The 22,655-nt window shown below is 49.0% G+C and overlaps 2 protein-coding genes across 7 annotated transcripts in view; one reads left to right on the top strand and one right to left on the bottom strand.

Moving 5' to 3' along the window:
* S100PBP (S100P binding protein) overlaps positions 1-22,655 on the top strand; it is a 23,623-nt gene continuing 968 nt past the window's right edge. The window contains exons 1-5 of one of the 6 annotated variants that reach the window (XM_053964277.1): positions 1-56; positions 1,143-2,307; positions 2,498-2,595; positions 3,270-3,374; positions 13,417-13,744. In XM_053964277.1, coding sequence (XP_053820252.1) covers positions 1,249-2,307; positions 2,498-2,595; positions 3,270-3,374; positions 13,417-13,744 — 1,590 coding nt within the window. In that variant the 5' untranslated portion in view covers positions 1-56; positions 1,143-1,248. Of the gene's footprint in view, positions 57-649; positions 679-1,142; positions 2,308-2,497; positions 2,596-3,269; positions 3,375-9,064; positions 9,321-13,046; positions 13,113-13,416; positions 13,745-14,853; positions 15,360-22,655 lie in introns of those variants that run through there. The other 5 variants (XM_053964282.1, XM_053964281.1, XM_053964276.1 and 2 more) reach the window with 5 other exon arrangements.
* FNDC5 (fibronectin type III domain containing 5) overlaps positions 13,344-22,655 on the bottom strand; it is a 15,047-nt gene continuing 5,735 nt past the window's right edge. The window contains exons 2-6 of the mRNA XM_053964300.1: positions 19,920-20,035; positions 19,409-19,607; positions 17,830-17,922; positions 15,703-15,836; positions 13,344-15,064 (exon numbers count right to left, since the gene is read on the bottom strand). Of these exons, the coding sequence (XP_053820275.1) occupies positions 15,023-15,064; positions 15,703-15,836; positions 17,830-17,922; positions 19,409-19,607; positions 19,920-20,035 (584 nt within the window). The 3' untranslated portion in view covers positions 13,344-15,022. The remainder of the gene's footprint in view (positions 15,065-15,702; positions 15,837-17,829; positions 17,923-19,408; positions 19,608-19,919; positions 20,036-22,655) is intronic.

A 22,655-nucleotide genomic window follows, 5' to 3' on the forward strand; every position in this document is an offset into this window, starting at 1 on the left:
AGAGGGCGTCTCGCGCTCGCGGGGGCGTGGCCTTGGCCCCGTTAAGATGGCGGTGGGTGAGCGCTTTCCCGCCAGGCCCGGCCGGGCCGCGGCCGCTGCTTTGTCTCAGCGCAACTTAATTCTCCCTCCTTTATTCTGGGGGGGGTTTTTACCCCTTTTTTTCCGGCGCTCGGGGAGCTCCCCGCGTTCGGGTGGGCCGGGAGGAGGAGCCGGGGGCGGGGCGGGCCTTGGGGCGGTGCCGTTGAGGCGCCGGTTGGGCGGTGCCCGCTGAGGGACGGGCGGGTCCCTCACGGAGAGAGGCGGGGGCGGTGTTGGCCTCAAAGCTCCGGTGAGGGGAGAGCGGGGCGTTACCGCCTCCTGAGGGTTTTATCTGCACGGGGAAAGGCTCCAGGGTGAGCCAAGTGCGGGATTTTGGTGCCGAGAGAGCTGGAAAGGGACGTGGGACAAGGGCCCGGGGGGACGGGACACAGGGAATGGTTCCCACTGCCAGGTGGGATATTAGGAAAAATTCCTCTCTGCCTGGCGCAGATTGCTCAGAGAAGCTGATGCCTTGTGAAGGCTGACCTAGAACTGAGACTAGGCAGAGTTAAAGAATAAAATAGGGATTTATTAAAAGGTCCCAATGGATCCACCTTGGGCAGCACAAGCCAGGGCTACACCCAAGATGAACGATTTTGTGTGAGTGTCTCAATGACTAATTCCCTGACAGGATTCCTCTTCCTTTGCTCAGTTTTTCCCAACACAAAAAAAAGTTATGTTTTGTTTTTTTTTTTTTTTTTTTTTTTTTTTTTTTTTAATGTGTTTATTTGTATCTCTGAAGGGCGGAGGTAGGGGTTGAGACACTTGGAGACTTTATTTAACGCCTCAGGCGTGTGCTGCAGTTTAAGGCTGTGATTTGGGATTCCTGGGGTCTGCTGTGAGGGACTGGCAGCAGTTTGGGAGGAGAGGGCACAGCCTGAGGGGGTTTCCAATCATTGGCGTTTCCACTGCTTGAGGAACACTCAGGGATGAAGGCCTGGTTGGGACTTAAAACAGTCAAGAACAGAGATCAAATTGTGGTGGCTTTGCCTTCCCTGTTAAATTCCAGCATTTTTGGGATAGAGCTGAGCTCCTTTCACTGAGGATGTTGCTTTTGCTGGCAGGTTGGAGCTGACTCCTGCTGATTCCTCCTCTGGAAGGGCTGATCAAAGGCCACCAGCAGCAGATGAGCCTCTAGAGCTGGAAGCAGAGCTGCAGGAAGGCACAGACATGGCAGCCAGCTGCCCTCCTTCCCCTGGGCCCCGTCAGGGATCCAGGCAGGAGCCGGTCCCCAGGGCCAAGAGGCTGTCGGATTCCACAGCGCAGGTGCAGGCCCTGCAGTCAGCTAAGAAAGCCTGTGTGCTGAGCCGTGACTGCAGCACTCCAAATCCAGCAGGGAATGCTCTGTTCCCTTCCCCAGGCTCTGGCTGCTCCCTTTTCCTGGATGAGAGTGGGCAGGATGAGCTTGGGGCCAGTTTGTCCGTGTCCAAATACGACGACGTGGCCATTTCCCTGGACGTCAGCCGCTGCTTCGACGACAGCGAGCTGGACGACTCCCTGCTGGAGCTGTCAGGCAGTGAGAAAGGGAATTCTCCCTTTGATTACACCGAGGAAGAGATCCAGGAAATCTTGGCAGACGATTCCACGGAGGCTGAGCAGCAGCACCTCGCTGGTGAAAGCCACCTGAGCCAAAGTGAGAGCGGGAAGAGCGAGCAGGCCGAGAGCAGCGGCTGCACCGCGGGGACGTCGCTCAGCGAGGCGGCCTCAGAGCTCACAGAGGAAGCAAAGGAACCCCAGGAGCATCCCTCAGGCAGCTCTGGCTGTGGTCCTGGTTTTTTGAGTGGCAGTGCTGCTCTGGATGGGACCCAGAGGCTGCAGCAGGAGCTGGACCTTGACCTGCAGGAGCTGCTGAGCCTGAGCCCGTTTGCCGCCGCCTGCGCCGATGAGGCTCTGGAGGAAAACAACCTGGAAAGAGAAACTTTGGATGCCATGATAGATGATTGCTTGGGATATTCCACAGCTGCTGGGAGCTGCATTCCTGAAAAGTCCTCAGAAAGGGTGATGCCTAAAGGCCAGGAAAGCCTGGCTCAGGATTGCCTGGGAAAATCCGTGCCCTCATCCGACCTTCCCTGTGGCCAGAGCACAGGGGATGAGAGTCCAGCATCTGTGTTGCCACCCAAGAAAGAACTTCCCAAAGCAACAACGAGCTGTTTGTCAAGGAAATCAGGCTCTCCAGAGGATGCTGAAGGGGAATCCACAGGAGCTGAGCAGCCACCAGGCAGCACTAAAGTAAACTCACATCTTCATTCTTGGAACTTGAATGTTTTTAATCCCATCCCTTTGGATTTGTCCATGTGTACACAAGTGCTGTGTTTATACAGGGGAGGTTTTTCAAGTGGATTTTTATATAACTCTATAAGCAAAACTTGCATGGAAAGGTTTTATTACATGTTAATCCCCTTTTTCCTTCCCTTTCCAGTTAAGGGACACAGCTGTAGGCCAGAGTGGGCAGGAAGAGCCACCCAGTGGGAAGAAAAGTGCCAAAGAAATTCCTGTCCCACAGGAGGAGGAAGAAAGGTAATTTCTTAGGAAATCTGCACTTTAAAAACCATCCCAGCTGTTTCCTCCACCACTTTGTTGGCCGTATGTTGCTGGGTTTATTTCTATTTTTAAATTAAGTTGCACTGGAATAGCAGGGAAACAATAAATATTTCACCCTGTAAGATACTGAAAGAGGGGAAAGAATTTCGGGAAATGGGAAAGGAGGTGGGTCAGGCAGTTTTGGGCCGTGTTCTGCAGGCAGGAGGGGGGATGTTTGTGCCTCTCTGGCTCTGGCTGCTCCTCCTGGAGCCGTTCCCTGCAGGTGGCAGCAGCAGAGCGGCTCGGGATGTTGCTCCTGCTCTTCCCCTCTCCTGGAGGCGGCACATCGGGGCTTTCCCCCCTCATTCTGGGCGTTGCTGTTGTGTGAAAAAAGAGCTTTTTCTGCTTTTGAGAGCTCCCCTGCGGGTTCCCGTTGTGGTCAGCAGGGCAGTGACCGCCTGGGTGGCTCAGCTGCTTTGCTCTCGGCGTGGTTGATCTTTGGCAGCTTTACTCAAATAAATACTTTCATTTTTTTCAATCCCAGAAAGGTGCTACAAGAATGTCACATCTGCCATAGTTCTGCAGGGCTCTTTGCCCTCTCTGTCAACTGTAACCTAATTTAACAAATAACCTAAAAAAAAAAAAAATTAACACAATTTATTATTTTCAAGGCCAAAACAACGGAGCTGCATTTCAGAAGCACAGCCTGAGCAAAAGAGACGTTTCTCTCCAGGCTGTGCCAATCCAAGTGAGGAAAAGTGTGGCTATTACCTCAGGTAACCCCCAGATGGGATGGGATGAGGCTGGTGGGGAGGGAAAAATTGATCTCCTGGCTGGACTTGAATTCTTTGTTTGGAGTGTGCTTGTCTTCAGAGGGGAATAAAAAGTGCCTGTAGACACTTTTGTGTGCTGCCATGCACAAAATTCCTGCACAGGAATCAGCCTGGCTCCAGGGCTGGCTCAGAGGAGTTTTACAGGTGCCTGGGAAACGTTGTGAAGAGGGTTTGGTGTGGAAAATCAGGGATGCTACCAAAGCAGGTTTGTATTCCCTGGGAAAAGCAGAGCTGAGCTCTGCCTTGTTCTGTTGGGGATTAACTTGGTCTTGTCAGTTCACAACTATCCCAGAATCATCAGAATTGGAAAACACCTCCAAGGACATCGAGTTCCCACCTTATCACCAGCCCAGAGCACTGAGTGCCACCAACAGGACTCCTCCACCTCCCTGAAACCTGTGAACTCACACTGGGGGAATCTTGAGCTCAGGTGCTGAGATTTGGATTCAGGCTGGGGGAATCTTGAGCTCAGGTGCTGAGATTTGGACTCAGACTGGGGGAATTGAGCTCAAGTGCTGAGATTTGGACTCAGACTGGGGGAATTGAGCTCAAGTGCTGAGATTTGGGTTTATTTTTGACACCTTCTCTGTGTTGCCTCAGTGGTGTCATCCAAGAGCCAGCGACTGCGGGGGTGTGGAAAGGAAGGTGTTGCAAAGAGGTTTGGATTTTAGCTCATGGAGGACGGGGGTGGTGCCAGATCTTTTCTGAGAGTCTAATAAGTTTGGATTTTAAAAACAATCACTCCCCTCGGTCAGGTCTCCCCAGTTTCTCAGTACTAACCCCAAGGGACACCTCTAGGGATATTATAACTACAACACTCGCAGGAGAATGTACACCCCATATTTTAACAATTATGAGTAGAAATTAAAAAAAAAACCAAAAAAACAGGGAGAGAGGGAGAGGAAGAGGTGAGATTGGCACCCGTGGCCGTTCAGAGTCGCCGCACAGGAGCCACCACGGCAGCAGCGCTGCAATCTGACCCCGCTTCTCAGACAGCGCCTTCCTTTACAACCAGTGGGGGAGACGGAGAGCACCATCAGCGCCCGGGCTCCAAGGGACCCCTTCACACCTATCTTAGGTGCTAAACAGAATATCCCTTCCTCTGCTCACGTGTCTCTGTCAGCTCCGAGGGTTCTTGGGCTCTGACACCTTCCGCTGAAGGAGTGGAGGGGCAAGAGCTGGCTGTTCCTCTGGCTCTGCTCCAGGGGCTTTTCCAGGTGCCTTCTGTCCCTTTGTGGTCACCAGAAACTGAGGCCTTGTGGAGGCTGCCCTAAAACAGAGGCTAGACACAGTTAAAGAATAAAATAGGGATTTATTGAAGGCCTCAATGGATCCACCTTGGGCAGCACAAGAGCCCAGCCAGGGCTGCACCCAAGATACCAAAATGGTCACAAAATGGACACCCAGTCATGAGGTTTCTCACTTTTATAAGTTCTGCTCCATTTCCATACTGGAGTTAATTATCCAATTATAGCTTTAGCTTATGAAGTCCCATCCTTCTTATTTTTCCTCTCTTCAGCCCACATTGTTTCTGCTCTTGGGCCTGAGATTTGGATCATTTGTCCTTGGTCCCCAGCTAGAGCAGGAATTATTTTGTCTCCTACTCTGTGCAGAGAGCTCACCATCCCCTAACATGAAGCTCAGAACTACACACTAAAGCAGCACAGCATCTGAAAAATAGAAAAGCTCAAACCTGAGGCATCAGACTGGGATGTTCTGAGAGGCAAAATATTCTGGTAGCTTCCACGGCTGCCTGTGGTTATTTAGAGTGTTCATGGGTGCAATAATTGCCATTTCTTGCGAGGCACAAGGAGCTGACAGTTGTGTGTGTGGAGCCTGCACTTAGGCAGGCAGCAGGAACAGCTGCATGGCCACAGGGCTGCTTCCAGAGGATGAATCCAGCATAAGTAATGCAGAGGGGACGAGGCAGGGAGAGCTAAAATGGCCTGTTTTCTCTTGTTTTCAAATTAAAAATGCAAGACGTATGTTGTGAGTCACAAAAAATCAAGCAAGGAGCTCTAAACGAGCGAGGCTGCCGAGTGAAACCGAGCTCTCTTTTGCCGGGCAAGAACATTGTCTGTGATGCACACAATTTGATTTTCTTATTAGTGCAAACCTTTTCTTATTGCAAATAGCTGTAGGCTTGGAATTCAGCCCGACAGACAGCGTGGGCTGTGCCAGTTGTCCCAGGTGAGGAGCTCCTGGGTGGGCTGGCAGTGCCCTGGGTGCTGTGCCCCTGCACCTGGATCTGCAGCAGTGTCCTGGCTGTGTTCATTTGCATAGGAAATGCTGAGGGATCCCAAGGAATTCATGAAGGAAATCAGCAGGTTTAGAGCCAGCAAGGGAATTCCTTCTGGGAAGCAGTAACTAATATATTGCTGCTACAAATCTTCAGCTCTGTTTTGAGTTGCAAATCTCCTGGCATTTGTCTCAGGGTAATGTTTGCTTTGCTATCCCATCTTTTATGTAATCTGTCTGTTCTTCCTTGGATCCTGGCTCTTGCTGCTGTGCTGTCTGAGGGAATTCCAAGCTGGCTATAGGAGAGATTTTGCCTTTTCCCTTATCTGCACGGTGCCTTGTACTTGCAAGAAATATAATTTTCGTATATATAAATATATATATATATAATATATATCCATATATATCAATTCCATATATATCAAATCCATTTTTCATATATATGTCTTTTATATCTGCATATGTCTCATACATATTCTTACATTGGGTGATTGAGTGCTAAAAGTCACACTGAGTAGTTGGAAAAAAAAATCCTTTTATATTCGGAATAAACTTCTCACATTGAGACATCTCCAGTGTGTTGGGAGACAACCCCGTGGCTTGACTTGTGCTTCCTCTCATTCTGCTTTCTAGATGCTGTTAAATCCTAATATATTCATTTATTTGCAGCTTCCCCTAAGAATTTAAATGCTGCTGAGGCTGTGCTGGAGCAGCTGTAAAAATGAGCTGTGATTTGAGCATCTGCTTGGCAGTGGGGGGCTGATAATTGACCACACAAGATTTCTGCCAGCTGACCAATTGTCAGTGTTTGCACTTTGTTATTGTCCTTTATCCGGCAGTAAATGGAATTATTTCCTTCCTGATGAGATCCTCCGTGGCAATTCTGGGGCTGGATCAGCTACACAAATAATGAGGCTCCTAAAACTGTTATTTGGAGCAAAATCACAGAATGGGTTGGGTTGGAAGGGACCTTAGAGATGATCCTGTTCCACCCCCTGCCATGAGCAGGGAACCTTCCACTGCTCCAGGCATCTCTGGGAAGCTGAGCTGGCTCCTATCTGACCTCCACCCATTTTTTTCCCCAACCAGGACTCCATCAGGAGCTCTCCTTGAAGGCTTGGTCTGCTTGTTAGAGGTTTTTGATGCTTCCAAAATTTTATCAAGACTTCTCACAACCTAGCAGAAACCTGATAAATTATTTCCTTGGCTCTCCCTGGAATCAAAGGGAGTGGAGGAGGAAATACCTTATAAAGAGGCATAAACCATCTGGTTTTACTGTAATAACAAAGATCAATATCTTAAAAAAAAAACCAGACAGTGTGTTTAAGGTGATGGAAAGGGAGAGCAGTGTCAGGGAACAGATGGAGAAACAAATCTGTGAAATACAAATGAACTCTTTGCTAGCAGACTCTGCCTTGAAAGACTCTGGTCTCTTGATTGATGCTGAGCTGGCTGAGGGGAAGAAAAAAAACTTAATCTTGAAGCAGTTTTTACCTGCCCAAATTTATTTTGCTTGGAGGGAGAGTGGGCAGGGAAGGTGCAGGGCTGGAGCTGTGCTGGCATAAAGGAAGAATTCCATTTAGTGGCTGAGCTCAGCAGGGAGATTTCACTTCAAAGCAAATGAAATCCACCTCCAAACCCTAAATTTCAAGAGATGTGGGATGGGGTAAGAATTGATAAAGTGGATTTCTAAGTTTATGGTGAGGGGAGTAAGAAGTTCCCTGGGTTCAGAGTGGGAAACTCCTGGTCTAGGAGCTTCTCTAGTGACAAAGCTGAAATAATCAGAGCTCCTGGTTCCTAAATGAGTGGAACTTGGCTGAAAACCTCATCCCAAATCTGTGGTTTGGTCTTGACTGCTGTGGAAGGAATGAGGTTGTGCCCAAGGAACTCCAAAGGTTTTAAGCACTGTCCCATGGCAGCTGAGTTTCTCCAGCCCCCTTTCCTCAGGCCAAAAGGCCTCTGAGCTCTTGGGTGGGTGGTGAGGCACTGGGATAAGTTCCTCCAAATATTTGGTGAGATTAATCTGCCCCTGGGACTTCCCCTCTTGGAGAGGAGCTCAAATCTTTTCCTGGAATGAGTCAGGGTGCAAGCTTGTCCAAATTCTTGTCTGTCCTCAGGGGTGAAAAGTGCACCCCTGGCAGTAGGAAATGTTCCCTCTGTTTTTATGACCCATTTCACCTCTGACTCAGAAGGCCAAGTGAGGGAACTGAGATGTAGGAAGGCTCAAAATGTGTAAAAGAAAGTTGTGATTTCTTCTACACTTATTGCAGACAATGGGAACTGCTGTGTACAGTGACAGTTTGCCTTGGAGAACCTCCCTTCCTCCCAAACAACCCGTGGATTTCTCAAGAAAAACTTCTAAAAATCCCTTCTAGAAGTATCAGGTTTTGGCAAGAAGTTGTTCCTTTGGGTAAGCAGGAGCTGATCCTGCAGTTCATGAAGGAGGCTGGGATTGCTGGGGAGAGGAGCTGTGATTCACATCCATCACATGACTGCAGGATGGAAAATCCTTGGAGTTTGGGCTTGGCAAGGACACACTCTGTGCTGGGCTGGGAGCCCCTGGGAAGGGCAGAATTCCAGGGAATTGGCCTTTCCCTGAGCTCTGAGTGGAATCCACACCAAGCTGCTTTGATTGGAGCCCTTCTGGTCCCTGCCTGTTCTTGCTGAGCCATGAAAGTAAAACTGTCTGTGCTGTGACAGAGGTGACAGCCCGGTGCCAGGCAGATGGTCCTGCTCCAAACCAGATGTTTGGGCAGTGGTTTTGCAGGAGTGACCCCCATGGTTGGATTTTGCTTTGAAAACCAGATGGTTTTTGCAGTTCAGAAATGTGATTTCCTGATTTAGGATCATCCCTGTGCATAAACAAGATCAAAATAAGGCAGCAAAGTTGGTTTTTTTTTTTTTTTTTCAGAACACAGAGGGGGCAAAGCTTTGTAGCACTCTGAGGCCTGCAGATAACCAAATCCCTTGAAGTAGTTTGGGTTTTAATCTTGCTTTTCTGAGCCTGCCTAAAGTTGGTGGGGTTTTGTCTTGCTATTTCAGAACGTGCAAATGAGAGGATGAAGGTGGGTGCAGCACTTTGGGAGGAAAATTTCCTTTTTGTTTGAAGTTGAACCTTCAGCCTTTGTGGTGGGCCAGGGAGAAGGAGCTTTGCAAAGAAGGGGATGAAGCACCAGGCAGAATTCCTGAAAGGAGCTTTGATGTTCTCACTTCTCAAGGTGCCTTCTTAGGATGTGGTTTCACTTTGAAAAGCTCCTACCAAGAAAATCAGGTACCACCAGCTGCGAGCACCAAGGAAATGGAGATTTGTTTTCAGAGCTGCTGCTGCTCCAGCCTCATCCAAGTGCTCCTCTCTCATGTTTGTTTTAACTTTTTGACTAACTTTTTTTTTGCAGAAATTCCCCAAATTCCAACCCATACCAGTGGGTGAACAGGAACTTGGCCAAACACCACAATTTCCAGAGAATTCCTGAACACTTCCTGTGCAAGCCCATTGGATTTTGCTGCTGAGGGGCTGTGCTGGTTCTTGTTCTGCATTTAGAGGTGTTAATTGCTCTGGTTCTCAGTGGTTTGAAGTTTCATTTGTAACTTCTCCCACAAAAGCATTTCATGAGATTTGCACTAGAGTTTATAAATATTTTGCAGCTTTTACATGTCATTTTCTTCTTTTCTGCGCTACTGAGCAACTCCAAATGAGTTGGAGGTGGATAGGTTGATCTTCTCAATGTTCTTCCCAGGGGTGCCAGCAAGGCCTTGTGACTCCTTTAGGTATTTATAAGTGGAATTTTGGAGAGCAAATTAAGTTTATTCAGGCAGCAAATCATCTCATATTTTTATCATCGCAATCTGACTATTTTTGGTGATGCTTTTGGCTCATGTGATCTTAAAGAAATCAAAATTTTGGCTCGGTGCTGAAGTTTTTTAACGTTGTGATTCACAGATTTTGTTCTGTGGGACAGGGCTTTGGAAAACCAGGCAAAGTTTCTCTCTGCCCTGAATGTGCAGTCACTGAGACAGGGAGAATGGAAGTAATTTGTCCAAAGGACCAGCAGTGAAGCTTGGAGCAGAGCCTGACTGCACGAACTCCCAGATATCACAGAATCCAGGCAGGAAGGAACCCATGGACAGCACTTTTGGGGCTGGGGCATGGCCAGTTGTCAGGGTTTTGTGATGGGTCAGGTCCTAGATGCCACCAGAACCTCTCAGGTGACTTTTACCTCTGTAAATCTTATTTACAGAGAGCTTTGCATTGAGGGAGAAGGAGAAATCCCTTGGAAGCACATGAGAGTTGTCAGCACGTGGTGGTTCATGGCTTTTAAAGCAGTGAACCCCACAAGTTAAGTTCTTTGGGAAAGGAATCCTTTACCTGTGGTCTGGGGACAATTTCACCTGATGTCCATGGAATCCCAGGATGGTTTGGGCTGAAAGGAACACAAAGATCATCTCAGTCAGGGCAGGGGCATCTCCCACTATCCCAGTTTGCTCCAACCCCTGTCCAGCCAGGCCTTGGACACTTCCAGGGATGGAAATTCTCAGCAAGCAGCTCCTGATGATGCCAGGGAGGTGCTGATGGTGTCTCCAGGGGTGCTCCATCCCCTCGGGTTTGTGTTCTTTGGGAGTGTAAAACTCTGCCATGGAGCAGCTCTGCCCTTTGGGAAGGATTTAGGGCTGCAAATTTCCTCCTTTGACACTGGAAGTGATTCACATCTGCATGGTGGAGAGAGGAGGGAGGGGTTGTGGATTAAGCCTCCATGGAAGGACAGAGTGTTTTGCTGTGTGCTTGCTGTTAGAGAGTAGCCAAGGGCCCTGCTGATGATTTTTGCTCTAGTAGAACCCAGTGGTATCAATAATAACTGGAATAAAACTGCCTTTGTGCAAGCCCTGCGTGAGCTCTTGATGAAATGCCTCACAATTAAAAATTTAACAGTGTTCATCAATGCATTGCAGCCAGCCAACAGCAGCAGGAAAACAATGAGACAGAAATGAAACAACTGTGTGGGGGTTGTTTTTTTTTTCTGCCTTCCCCTCAAAAATGAACCAGCTCTTGCCTGTAAGGAGGAAGAAATTGCATCCTCAAACGGGAAATAGTGGAAGCTGATAAAATTCTCCCTTTGGTTTGGGAGGATATTTAGGTGCAGGTCAGGTATGGATGATATAAATAGGTTTTATTTAGCAGTTGGTGGCATTAAAGGTGAGGGTTTTGTGAGTTCAAAAGGACAAGGATGCTGCAAAGTGTCAAATGGCATCGTGGGGCTCTGTCGTTATTGCCACTCAATGGCTCTGCATCCAGCGTGTCCAGATTCCAAGGAAAAAGTGGATTTTTCTGGCTGCCAGCTTTGCTGCCTCCATCTGGGAATCTGAAATTCAAGCAGTGCCTTCCCCAGCTCTGTCACTAATAATGAAGATTCTTCATTTGGAACTTACTTAACCAAAATTGAGGCTGAAGGAGAAACCAGCTCCTTTTTCCTCCAGACGTGTGGGCTGCAGCCCCAGCAAGGGGGAACAGCATCATTTTAAATGCGTGAGGCCACCAGAAAATTCAATAGACACCAAGATTTGTGGAGCAAACAGAAGATGTTTTAGCATAACAAGCCCGTTGATCAGACAGCTTTTTAACAAACGCTGGAAATGCTGATTGAATTTGGTCAGCTCTGCTTCCAGACGAGGCTGTAATAGCTCATTACAGTCGTTAAGAAGCTTTTTTTGCTGCAAATCTGGGGGAAATTACATTTGGTGGAACATATGGTGTCATCTTCAGCTCTCTCCTCGGGAAGCTCAGGCCTCGCCGAGGTTGCCGTGTTTTGTTGGGGAAAATGGATGTGCAGCTGTGGCATTGGCTTTGGAGTGATGTCACCTCTCCCATCTTTGGCAAACACTGCCATCAGCAGCCTGTTCCTCTCCCTTGGCATCTCCATTACCAGCTGAGATTGTGCTAACACTTCCCTCCGTGTAGGTGTTTCCTCCTCGGTTTCTATTGAAGTGGCAGGGACTCCAAATGCCTCGTGTTGCCGTTTTCCCGGGAGCAGGAGCCTGTGCCGGTGCCTGGTGGCCCGGGGGAGGGGGTGACAAGCGGCTGGGGCTGTGTTGTGAGTTGGAAGGACACGCTGTGCAGGATTGTTTGCTCCACACTTCCTCCCGCGGCTCCTCTTTTGCTAAACTCGTGGGGGAGGAATCTATTGGTTAAATTGTACTTGTAGGCATAATATTACAGTGCTGGGAAGGAGGGAGGAGAGCGGTGCTTAACTGGAAACGTGCCCTGGGTGTGCTGGCAAAGGGTTTTGTTTGCAGCTCCCTGCTCCTATTGTGCCCCAAATCTCTGCTCAGTTGGTTCTTGGAAATCAATGGGATTCATCCCGAGCCAGCTGGGAGGGCTTTGCTTTCAGAGCTCGGCAGGGAATCAGCCTCTCTGGGATCCCTGGCACAGCAGCCCACTCCCACTTGCTGCTTTTTAGTATTTATTGAAACCTCCTTTTTGCAGCTCCCGCTTCCAACAATGAGTCAAAATCAGCAGTCGGGGCAAAACCACGCGGGGGAACGTGGGTGGGCTGGAGGGTGTGTGGTGCTGTGGCCCAGCATGACTTCCCTCAGTGTGTCTTGGGTTTATTTTTGCTTGTTCTCTTGCCTTTATTGACTGTAAAACACTTCAGGAGTATCTTTTGGCAGCTGCTGATGGGAGTGAGGTCTCTGTTCTAAAGATGGGTTTAGGGTTGAGCTCACACAGTGGCTGACTCTAATGGGTTACAGTGCAATTTAATGCCCAGACAGCAGTTAAAGCTTTGATGTTTATGACCCTCAGAACAGCAGCGTTTTAAATAACTTTATTCTCCTATAACCTTTTCCTGAAGTGTGGATTTACTCCATCACTTCAATTCAGAGTGGCTGAAAAATTTCCTTGAAGGGAATCACTTGAACTGAGTGGTTTGCAGTCCCTGTCTGAGCTGAATTCTGCCAGCCCACAGTTGTTTCTCCTCACAAATAACATTTCCTTACTCTCCAAGCCTGCAGTTATGGGTTATCAAATGCAGGTTATCAAAATAACCCTGGCACCTCCTGCCACATGTGAATATTGAACTCTGCCCCACACTGACATTTTAAATTTAATTCTGTTCTGCCAATGAGTGATCACATCTCTGTCAGGAAAGAAATTGTTGTCCCTAGGGAACAACAACTGTGGGGAAAAAAAAGGAGGATATGGTCTGAATTCCCAGGGACAAGTAGCTTTAAAAACAGCCACACAACCCCCAAACCTGCCAAATTACCAGGCTGGATTTCCTCTGGAGCAGCTCTCTCAGGGCTGTCTGCCCCAGGATTAGGAGAGAGCATCTCCCTTATCATTTTGCACATGCTGTACCATCTGTCCTAAATCTCCCTTTGCAGGGCTGTGGATTCCAAATGCTATTTCTTCCTTGGGAGATAACAGACGTGGCTGAAGAATTTTCTTAGGTAGGGCTGGGGTGCTATTTATGGTGCAAGTTTTTTTTTTTTTTTTTTTTTTTTTTGTCCTGCAGCCAGAACCAACTCTGAACCTCCCTGGGTTTCTCCACCCAGACACTGAGAAAATATTTTATTTTGTAGATCTGTTTAGGTTTTAGGTCTGGGAAATACAAAGTCCCCCAGTTCTAGGGTGTGTGTGCTGCTCAAAGCAGGTGAATATGAAAAAATTCAATTCAGGCATTACAAGGACACAAGAGAGGCCTTTAATCTTTTATTGTACATTATAAAATGCTTATTGCTCTGTCTGTATCAGAGGTGGTGACCTCTCCTTCTTGGTGATGGAAGAGTATGTTCAGGCAAAGGATCCTGGAGCCACCTTTGGGCTTGGCCTGGCTGGAAGCAGCACATCTTCAGGAGAACTTCCCAGTGCCTTTTTCCCAAACCAGCTCTTTGGGAAAAGCTGGTGGCAGGGGAAGAGGAGACATGGCAGCTCCTCACTGCCAGGCTGTTCCTGTGCAGGAACTCCCAACCCAGGCTCCTCCAAACTGTCCTCAGGCCAACCTCTGTTGGCATTTGATGGAACAAGTTGGATCCTACCTCATCCCCTAAGTGCATGTGGAGTGGTCTTGTGGAGGAGTTAAATAAATACAGATACCCCATGGCACACTACAAAGAGTAAATCTTTTTCATGTCATGGTCCTGCATCTCCCAGCTTTCCAGAGCACCAGCAATCCCCAGGGATCCTGTCAGCTTACAAACATCCAGCACTTCCTAAGAGAGAGGAGAAGCCCAGCCCCTTTCCCCTCCATCCTCATCTCTTTTTGGGAAGGGCTGTCTCCAGCAGACTCCTGCTGTTCCAACGTCAGAACAGCACAGGCAGGATGTGTAAGGAGAACCAGCCCTTCCCACACAGCAACTTTACTAAAAGAAGCATTTTAAGAACTTAAGCCCTCAGAAAAAGGCCCCCTCAGGCCAGAGCCTTCCACAATTAACAGCTCTTGCCCCGGGAGACCTTGCATAGCAACCGGTATCATCAGGTATTTTGTCTTTTTCTGGGTTTTTGTTTTTGTTTTTTTGTTTTTTTTTTTTTGCTGACTGGCTACATTTTTATGGACCTTTTATCCCATTGGTGGTGGACTCAGGCCCAGCTGAAAATACCACGAAGAAAATGGTTGAAATTATCCTGGAAGCTAAATAACAGCTTCTGGTGTCCCCTCATGTTGGTCTGTGCCTCAGTGTTCCCCGATTTTTCTGAGGTGAAGAGCACCAGTGTGAGAGAGGAGAGACAGCAGCAGTGGAGAACGTGCTGCAGCCCGGCTGGAGAACAGCCAGGGAAGTTCTCCTGGTGGAAATGGAAACTGGGGGATGCCATTTTTGTTTGAAAAACCCACCTGCAAGACGTGTTACACGACACACATCGATGAACGAAGCGAGGCCCGAGCACACTGCAGCCAAAATTTGGCTTCTCGGTGGTGTTTGCCATGAGCTTCCCTCCGTTCCTGCTCGGAGAGGGATGTGCCTGATGCCTGGGAGTACTGCCGGGATGGAGTGACACTGAGACCAGAGAAAGACACAACAGAACCTTGTGCATTCCCAAAAACCAGGAAGACTGTCCCAAAAGATGGAGCGTGAGCGTGGAAAGGAGCGTGGGAGAAGTTGCTCCAACCCAGGTGATTCACGGATCACTCCAGCATCACTGATTCTTCTTTGTTTGGGTGCCAGGGTTTGGGTTTTTTTTTTTTTTTTGCAGGATTTCCCTTCCTGGCCAGATGTTTTGGATGAGGAGGTGGATGCCAGCGAGTGACAATGGCGAGGTCTTGTTTTGCAAATCGCTCTGACAAATGTTTCACCTCCCCAGTCATCGGCTCAGAGGCAGAGTGAGAGTGAGGGATGGAGTCCATCTCTCAGGTGTCAGGCTGTCATGCTTCAATGATGTTCACTGAGGGCTTGTTTTTTGGAAACTAAGAGAGGAAACAAAAGAAAAACGGATGTATAGAAGGGAAAAATCACGTCAGAGCTCAGTGCAGTCTGCAGGTTGTGTTTTGTGAAAATTCTCCTTCCCAACCCCTTCGTGATGATGAAGAAGGGTCAGAGTTGAGGGTTTAGGCTTGTGGCAGTTCATCACTGCTTCTGGACCATCATAAATCAGTGAACTATTTAAAACACTAAATAAATATGGTGGCAATGTGAACAGAAACACGAGGAAGTTAAAATAATTGAAATAAGTTGGGAAAAATTAAAGGCTTGACCTATTTACACTTCGACATCACGTGTGTTACCATCTTTGCTCCTGCTCATTAACTCTCCAGTTAATTACAGGAGCAGTGTCCCCTTTGCCACGTGCTGCTGTGGGAGGACCCGAGGCACTCATTTTTTTTTTTTTTTCTCCAGAGATGCTCAGATCATCCAGAAACGTGGCTTGAAATCTGATTTTTTCGCGGCCACGCAGGATCCTGGGGGTGGGAGTGAAGCGCTGCTGTCCTGATCAGCAGAGCCGTGGGTGTGGAGGGTGTTCCCTTCCCGCATCTCGCCTGAGAGGGTGGGGAGGATTTTTAACCGAGGCTTTTTTGGGCTGATTTAGCACAAATCGGGCACTCACCTTGCTCCGCAGGAGGCCCCCGCCCTGGTGCTCGGGTGTGCTGTTCTCCGAGGCGCTCTTGGCTTTCTCCTTGCTGTTGTTGGGCTCGTTATCTTTGATGATATCGTACTGTCTGCAGAACAGGGCGATCACCCCTGCCGGGAGAGAGCATCACCATCACACCCAGGAGCTCAGCAGCCTGCAGAGATCACAGATCCCTCTGGCCAGCCTCGGCAGCATTCCCAGTTCCTCCCAGACCACAGCCAGGCTGCCCTCTGGCTCTTCCCTTCCCTTAATTCCATGCTAAACTAGTTAGACAGGACGACAGAAGATTAATTATATTTCAGCCTCCCTGTTATGAAGTGGTTTAAAGCCCTGCATTTGGACCTCGACCAACACCAACCCCACGGTTCAGCGAGCACTGGAGCTCCCGGAATTTCTGCCTGGTGAAAATGTGTCCTCTGCTCCTTGTCCTCTGCTCCCTGTCCTCTGGAGCTGGCAGAGGAGAGGTTCTGAACCTGCCAGCACCTGCAAATGGGCACCAGCACAAGCTGCCAGTGGAAATTTCCTCCCCCACACACCCAGGCACGTGGAGAGGGAAGCAGGGGCAGCCGTGGCACGTAAGATGACTGCAAATGTCTGTCTGAGAAGCTTTTATGTGATGTTTCCACCAAATAACCTCTCTGCCTGCAGATTCCAGACACGTAGGTGAAGTGGATCCAGGCAGATGCTGCTTTTTCCCTCCTTGAAAAATCTTCCTTAATAACCAAATAGATTTAAATCTTCCAGCATCACGTCATGAACTGCTCTATAAAACCAGCGTGGTAGTTGCCCCCAGGCTTTACTGATAAACACAGTGGCCCAAATTCTTTCTTTGGGAATGTAGGTAAATGGCTGATTCCAGGAGAAAAGGCGTTAACATCTGCCACAGCCACTCCTTGTGTGATTTTCTTGGCTAAAACTGGCACACAAAGAAGGAAAATGCCATGAAAAACACCAGAAACACAAGAGGTGGGGCTTGGCTCAGTCCAGAGCCCTGGGCACGGACTGGTTCCATTTGGATTTTCCCAAATATTGTCATACAGGACAGGTTAAGAGCTGGAAGGAGGTTTTTGTGTTCTTTTTTAATGGGTTCTTTTTAAAGAACCCATTTGATGCAGAGAGATTCTCCCCACACCCCTGTTGCTTTTTAAATGTAAGTAATTTGTCCGGAAGGGAAATTATGGGATTAGCAAATTCTTTGTTCCCAGCTGATCCGAGTCTCAGATTATTCTACAGCAGGAGATGAATCAGTTGTTCAGTCACCCCATGTAATTATTCATGATTATTTTCCCTGGCAGGGCATTAAAACTGGGATGTGCACAACTAAAACACGGCATAAATGCTGAAAAAATAATGGCCTAGAGGTTCTGGAAATCTTCTAAGATAGTTTCGGTTTTCATGTGATTGTTGGCTTTAGGAATAATCGCTGTCCAGTCTCTGGAGATGCAAATAAGGGCAAAAAAAAAATTATTGTACATGGATCTGATTCAGTGTCACCTGGATTCCTCCATCTCTTTCTGTGATGGGGAAATTTCTGTGGAAAATTTAAATATAAATATAAATGTAAGTATAAATATCAATTATAACGATACCTATAGATAGAAATTAATGGGTGTGGAGAGCAAGACTCTTAAAACTCTATTTTGCCTGAGCATTGGAGTCATATAATATCCAGAAAATTACTGCAACCTGTAATATCTGAAGGACTCAAGGCATATCCTGTTGGATATTTGGATCCCTGGAAACTTTCCAGGACAGGGCTTGGAGCAGTCTGCTCTGGTGGAAGGTTTGGTGGAACAAAATGATCTTTATGTCCCTTCCAGCCCAAACCATTCCATGATTCTATGGCTGAGGGCATCATAATCAGGGCAGTCTGGAAAAAAAATGAGATTACAGGATCAGCCATCGGGAATTGCTTCCATCAAATCCATTTTCTTCTTTCCTGCTGGACCAAACTCAAGCTGCAAAGCCCACTTGAGATGCCTTTACAGCTGAGAACTCTGTAATTTTTGTGGGGGGAAAGGTTTCTTCCATGGTTCCACGTGCAGCCAGGCATTCCTAAGGATATCCCGTGGATGTTACTTTTGACAGAGAGCTGGGACTGACCTGCCCACATGAACAACACCACAACAATGATGAGAATTTCCCCCGCTCGCAGCTGTTGGTTTTTCTTCGCCATCTCCTTCATTGTCACCTCATCTGCACAGGGGCAAAGAGATTCTGTGAGACCCAAAGCCCAGCTCAGAGCCTGGTTTAGGAGTGCCACCAACCCCAGGCAGTGTGTCAGGGACAGAGTCCTGAGACTCCTTGGGGCACTTGGATTAGGATTTAGGTAGGAATTCCTCCCTGTGAGGGTGGAGAGGGGCTGGAATGGATTTCCGAGAGAAGCTGTGGCTGCTCCATCCCTGGATGTGTCCAAGGCCAGCTTGGATGGGGCTTGCAGCAACCTGGGATAGTGGAAGTGTCCCTGCCCATGGCAGGGGGTGGAACAGGATGAGTTTTATGTCCCTTCTAACCCAAACCAATCTGGGATTCCAGGATTCATCCTGTGGCACCCTGAGGGGACGGGGCTCAGGAGGAGCAGTGGGACAGGGCAGTGTTATCTGTCCCCATGGCTGCTCTCTCTGCTGGCCCTGTCCCTGCTAGTGCCATCTGCACCTGTCACAAAGCCTGGCATGCTCCAGCAGCTCCAGCTCAGGAGCGTGGAGAGCCTGGCAGGATATTTTTCAGCGGAGCCCTGGTATTCAGAAAGGAGCAGAGCCTTTTTGCAGGGCGTAATTCGCCTCCTTGGCTTCAAAGCATTAAAGAGATTACAGTTCAGGCCCCTAGGAAAGGAGCAATGCTCCTCTTAGTGCTTCCAGATAAACAGAAATTCAGGATTTACAGCCTCCAGACCAGTTTAATAAAGAGAGTCAAGGACTCACATGCTCAGAACCACAGCCAAAAGCTCTGGAACAGGCCAGGCCCTCAGCAAGCAGGGGAGGACCTGGGTGTCCCCACAGCCCTGCACTGCCAGGCCCTCTTTGGAGCAGGATTCTTGCTGACAGAAAACCCCCAAGAGCCTGGTTTGGCTAAAGAGCAACAACTGAAGGAGTTGCCAGTGAGGAAGTGCCTGATTTTCTCCCTGGAGGTAATGAAAACGCAGCTGGATGTGATCCTGGAGAATCTGTTCTACTTGACCCTGACTGGGTGAGGTCCCTTCCAACCTCAGCTCTCTGAGATTTGGCAGAAATATTGAAAATGGAAGAAAAGTGGGAGCCTCTGGGTATTTTTTTCCCTGAAACCTAAGCACAGGAGGCGCCCTGAACCCCACAAGTGCCCTGTGAGCACAGTGGTGTGCTCAGTGCCATCCAGGGGGGGCTGGTTCCACATGAGTTCACAGGCTGGCCAGGAATTCCCTCTGGCATTCTCCACTTGTTGGGAGCAGGACACAGAGCTGCAAACCTCCTCCTCCTCCTCACTTTGTTAAATCTCATCTGAAGGGAGAAGGAGCAGCCACGTCCAGCAGCACCTCCCTGGCACCTTGTGTACCCTCAGCACATCCCGAGAGGACACTCAGCCCCATGAGTGTTTATCCTATTCATCCCAGAGGGTTTCTCCCAGCTCCTCTCACCACACAGGATCCTGGTTCCTCTCTGCGGAGCCCTGTGTCCCAGGGGCCACGTAGGAACTCACCCACACTTGCCTTTATTTTTAGAGGCTAGTTTCTCAGCTTCCCTGGGGGTCTTGAAGAGGACTGGCTCACTGGCAGGGCTCTGGCCTTGGATGCTGATGGACTGGACATGCACAATGTACTCAGTGTCCTCCTCTAGGTCCCAGAGGGCACAGGAGCGGGTGGTGGTGTTCACCTCCTGGATGAAGCGCAGCATCCGCACGTCCTTCTTCTGGAAGCCGAGAGAGGAGAGCACAGAGTGGTGGAGGGGCCTCCCCTTGTGCATTTGCTGTCACCTAAGGCCACTGATTCCTGCCCTGCCCACCACGTGGATGTGGAGAAACCATCAGGATCCTTCCCTCTCTGCAGCCACCAAGGCACAAAGCGCTGCTGCAAAGGGGGATGGGGGAGCCAAATCCCCTCCGGGACCACGAGGGACAGGACGAGAAGGAATGGGCTTAAACTGCAGCAGGAGGTTTTGGGAACCAAGGGCACCTGGGGGGAGATGGACATGGCTGAAACTGGGCAATTCTAGATACGGTACCTGTTGGGAAATTGCAAATCCAATGACAACTTCGTCTTCCAGGACATCCCAAGTGACCACGGCCGAGTTGGCTTTCAGGTGTTTGACTGTGACATTTACTGGAGCTGACGGGCTGTCTGCAAGGAGGGAGAGCAGAGCCTTTACAGGGGCAGGAGACACAGCAAGGGCAAGGAAGGGAGTGGGAAAGGAGCTTCCTCAGGATCTGTTTTGGATTTGTGACACGGAAATTGCAGGCACTCCAGGTCTCAGTTCCCAGGGTGGAGCTAGGAGATGTCACCTGAGAATATGAGTTACATTCAACACAGGTTCCAACTGATAGAGGGGAAATTTAGGTTAAATATAGGGAAGAAATCCTTCCCTGGGAGGGTGGTGGAGATTGCCCAGGGAAGCTGTGGCTGCCCCATCCCTGGAAGTGTCCAAGACCAGGTTGGAGCAACCTGGGACAGTGCAAAGTGTCCCCGCCCATGGCAGGGAGTGGAACTGGCTGACATTCCTGTCCCTTCCAACCCAAACCATTCCACGACTTCATGTGTGAAATACCTGACCCTTGAGAAGAATTCCTTGAACACCACAGCCGAGCCCTGAGCAGCTCATTCATGCCTTCCTCCCCAGCCCCATTTTTCCCTGTTACAGCCTGACAGTGACAGCTGGGAGGAAATTCCAGCTCTGCCATGGGCGTGTGCACTCCCAATGCTTTGATGAGCATTCCGGAGCTCTGAAACACGGGAGTGGAATAACTGGGAGAGTTTCTTTTGTTTTTCTCTGGCAGAAAATGTCCCTTACAATATTTTGTGGCTGATGTCGGAGCACATCCAGCCAGCATCCACTTGGAGCTGCCAGGACACGGTGGATATTGTAATGTGGAAAGGGCAGGCCAGGAGAGAAGGAGCCTGAGGCTCTGTTTATTCCCAGTTCCAGAGCACAGCTGAATTTCCAGCAGGATCCTCCCAGCCTTGCCAAGGAGAGCTGTGCTCCTGCACAACCTCCCCAGGAGCCTCTTCCCAAGGGAGCTGCCCAGTCCAAAGCCCTTCCTGGCATCTCAAGGGAAGGTTTTGCCTCCTAGGCTTGGCACAGCTCTTCCAGCTGGACTCTGATCCCGCTCCTCTGGTTAAATTTCATTCACAATCTTCAGCTTTGCTCTGAACCCAAAGCATTGAATGCTCTGAGTAGCCCCAGGAGGTCAGTAGGGTGAGGAAGAGTAATTTTATTCCAACTTTTATAGAAATGAATTCATTTATTTAATTATAACCACCCCTTTGGGACTGGGACAGGTCACCAGTACAAGAGGGGTGCACTTGTGCCCATCTCCAGTGACACTTGTTGGATTTATGGTCATTCCCAGCCGCCTGGATGGAGCTGAAAATATTCAAGCTGTGGTGTCAGTGTCTGACATCACTCCTGGTGAATGTTCCCCCGGGAACAGAGGAGCACAGAATTCCCCAGCTGAAGGTCACTTGGCACAGTGATCCCTCATTCCTTTCACAGCCAGCAGGTAGAGCCTTAGGAATAAAATGTCTGGAGAAGCCATTCGAGCTACACTGATTCTCAGTAAGAAAAAAAGTCACTGAATGGGTGAATTCACACAAATTTAGGACTTTAGGAGGAGCAGCAAGTCTCTGATTCCACAGAGGGATGTCATTCCTCTCTGGAGTAACAATGGAGTTGGTGTTGACCCAGAGCATTCTCATCTCCCAGTGCCTGGCCCTCATGGAATGAGGCAGAATTCCCCAACCATCCTCTTGGAGGATGGGATCCCTCACCATCCTCACCCTCCCTGCAGCAGCAGGACCAATGACAAGCCGAGGAAGGAGACAGATCATTCTCCCCATCCTGGAATAAAAGTCCCTTCCAAAGCCGGCTGTGACACCAGGAAGGGACGTGGGTCTGCAGCTCTTCACCTTCCCCCGTGACTGAGCCAACAAAAGTCGAGTCTAATTTTAGGAAGGGGCGGTCAGCAGACAGGAATGTGCACGGGGAAGGTCTGTGAGTCATGCCTGATGAATTTGCTGGAACATACGGAGGACATGACGGAGTTGAGGGATGGGAGACAAAACAGTCTCCAGCTGCAGCCAAGCACTTCGCCCTTCCCGGCTCAATCCCGCCGTGCTTGTCTTGCCTGGGTATTTTTAGGAGCTAAATTTTTATTTTTTTTTCAGGAGCTACCACTGACTTAGCCAGCTTCAGCTGGAGGAGGGCTTTGAAAAGAGATGAATTAACCCCACAGGAGCAGAGAGCAGAGATCATGGAAAAAAAGTTGGGAAAAGGGAACAGCACTCAGAGTGTTCAGGTCCCCTTTGAAATTTGTGACCTTGAGGGAGGCACAGCATAAAAAGTGTCCGAGTTTCCTGATGGCATAAGATGTGGGGGAGTTGGGAAGACCTTGAAGAGTTGGAGGAGAGCAAAAAACTCTCCTGGGAAGTGGTGGGAGAGGGTGGAGAGCTGTGAGGCAGGAGGGAAGCACTTGACAAAGCTGAAACCCAGAGCTTGAGGCCTCCAAAGCTGGAATCTGGATGGAGGTGATGGAGAAATCCCCTGCAGTGGGTGGTCAGGAACATTCTAGAATCTTTCTTTGTAGGAATACCTGAGAGAGGGATGGGGTAGTGAAGTCAGCAGCTCTAAAATCCAGGAATCCAGCAGATCCCAATGTGCCTTCCCTTGCACTGCTACACCCAAATCAGTGGTGTCAAACCAGCATAAAAACACTAAAAAGAGAATTAAACCGTGTTTGACAGATAT

The sequence above is a fragment of the Vidua chalybeata genome, chromosome 25 (assembly GCF_026979565.1).
Source record: "Vidua chalybeata isolate OUT-0048 chromosome 25, bVidCha1 merged haplotype, whole genome shotgun sequence".
NCBI classification, from domain to species: domain Eukaryota; kingdom Metazoa; phylum Chordata; class Aves; order Passeriformes; family Viduidae; genus Vidua; species Vidua chalybeata.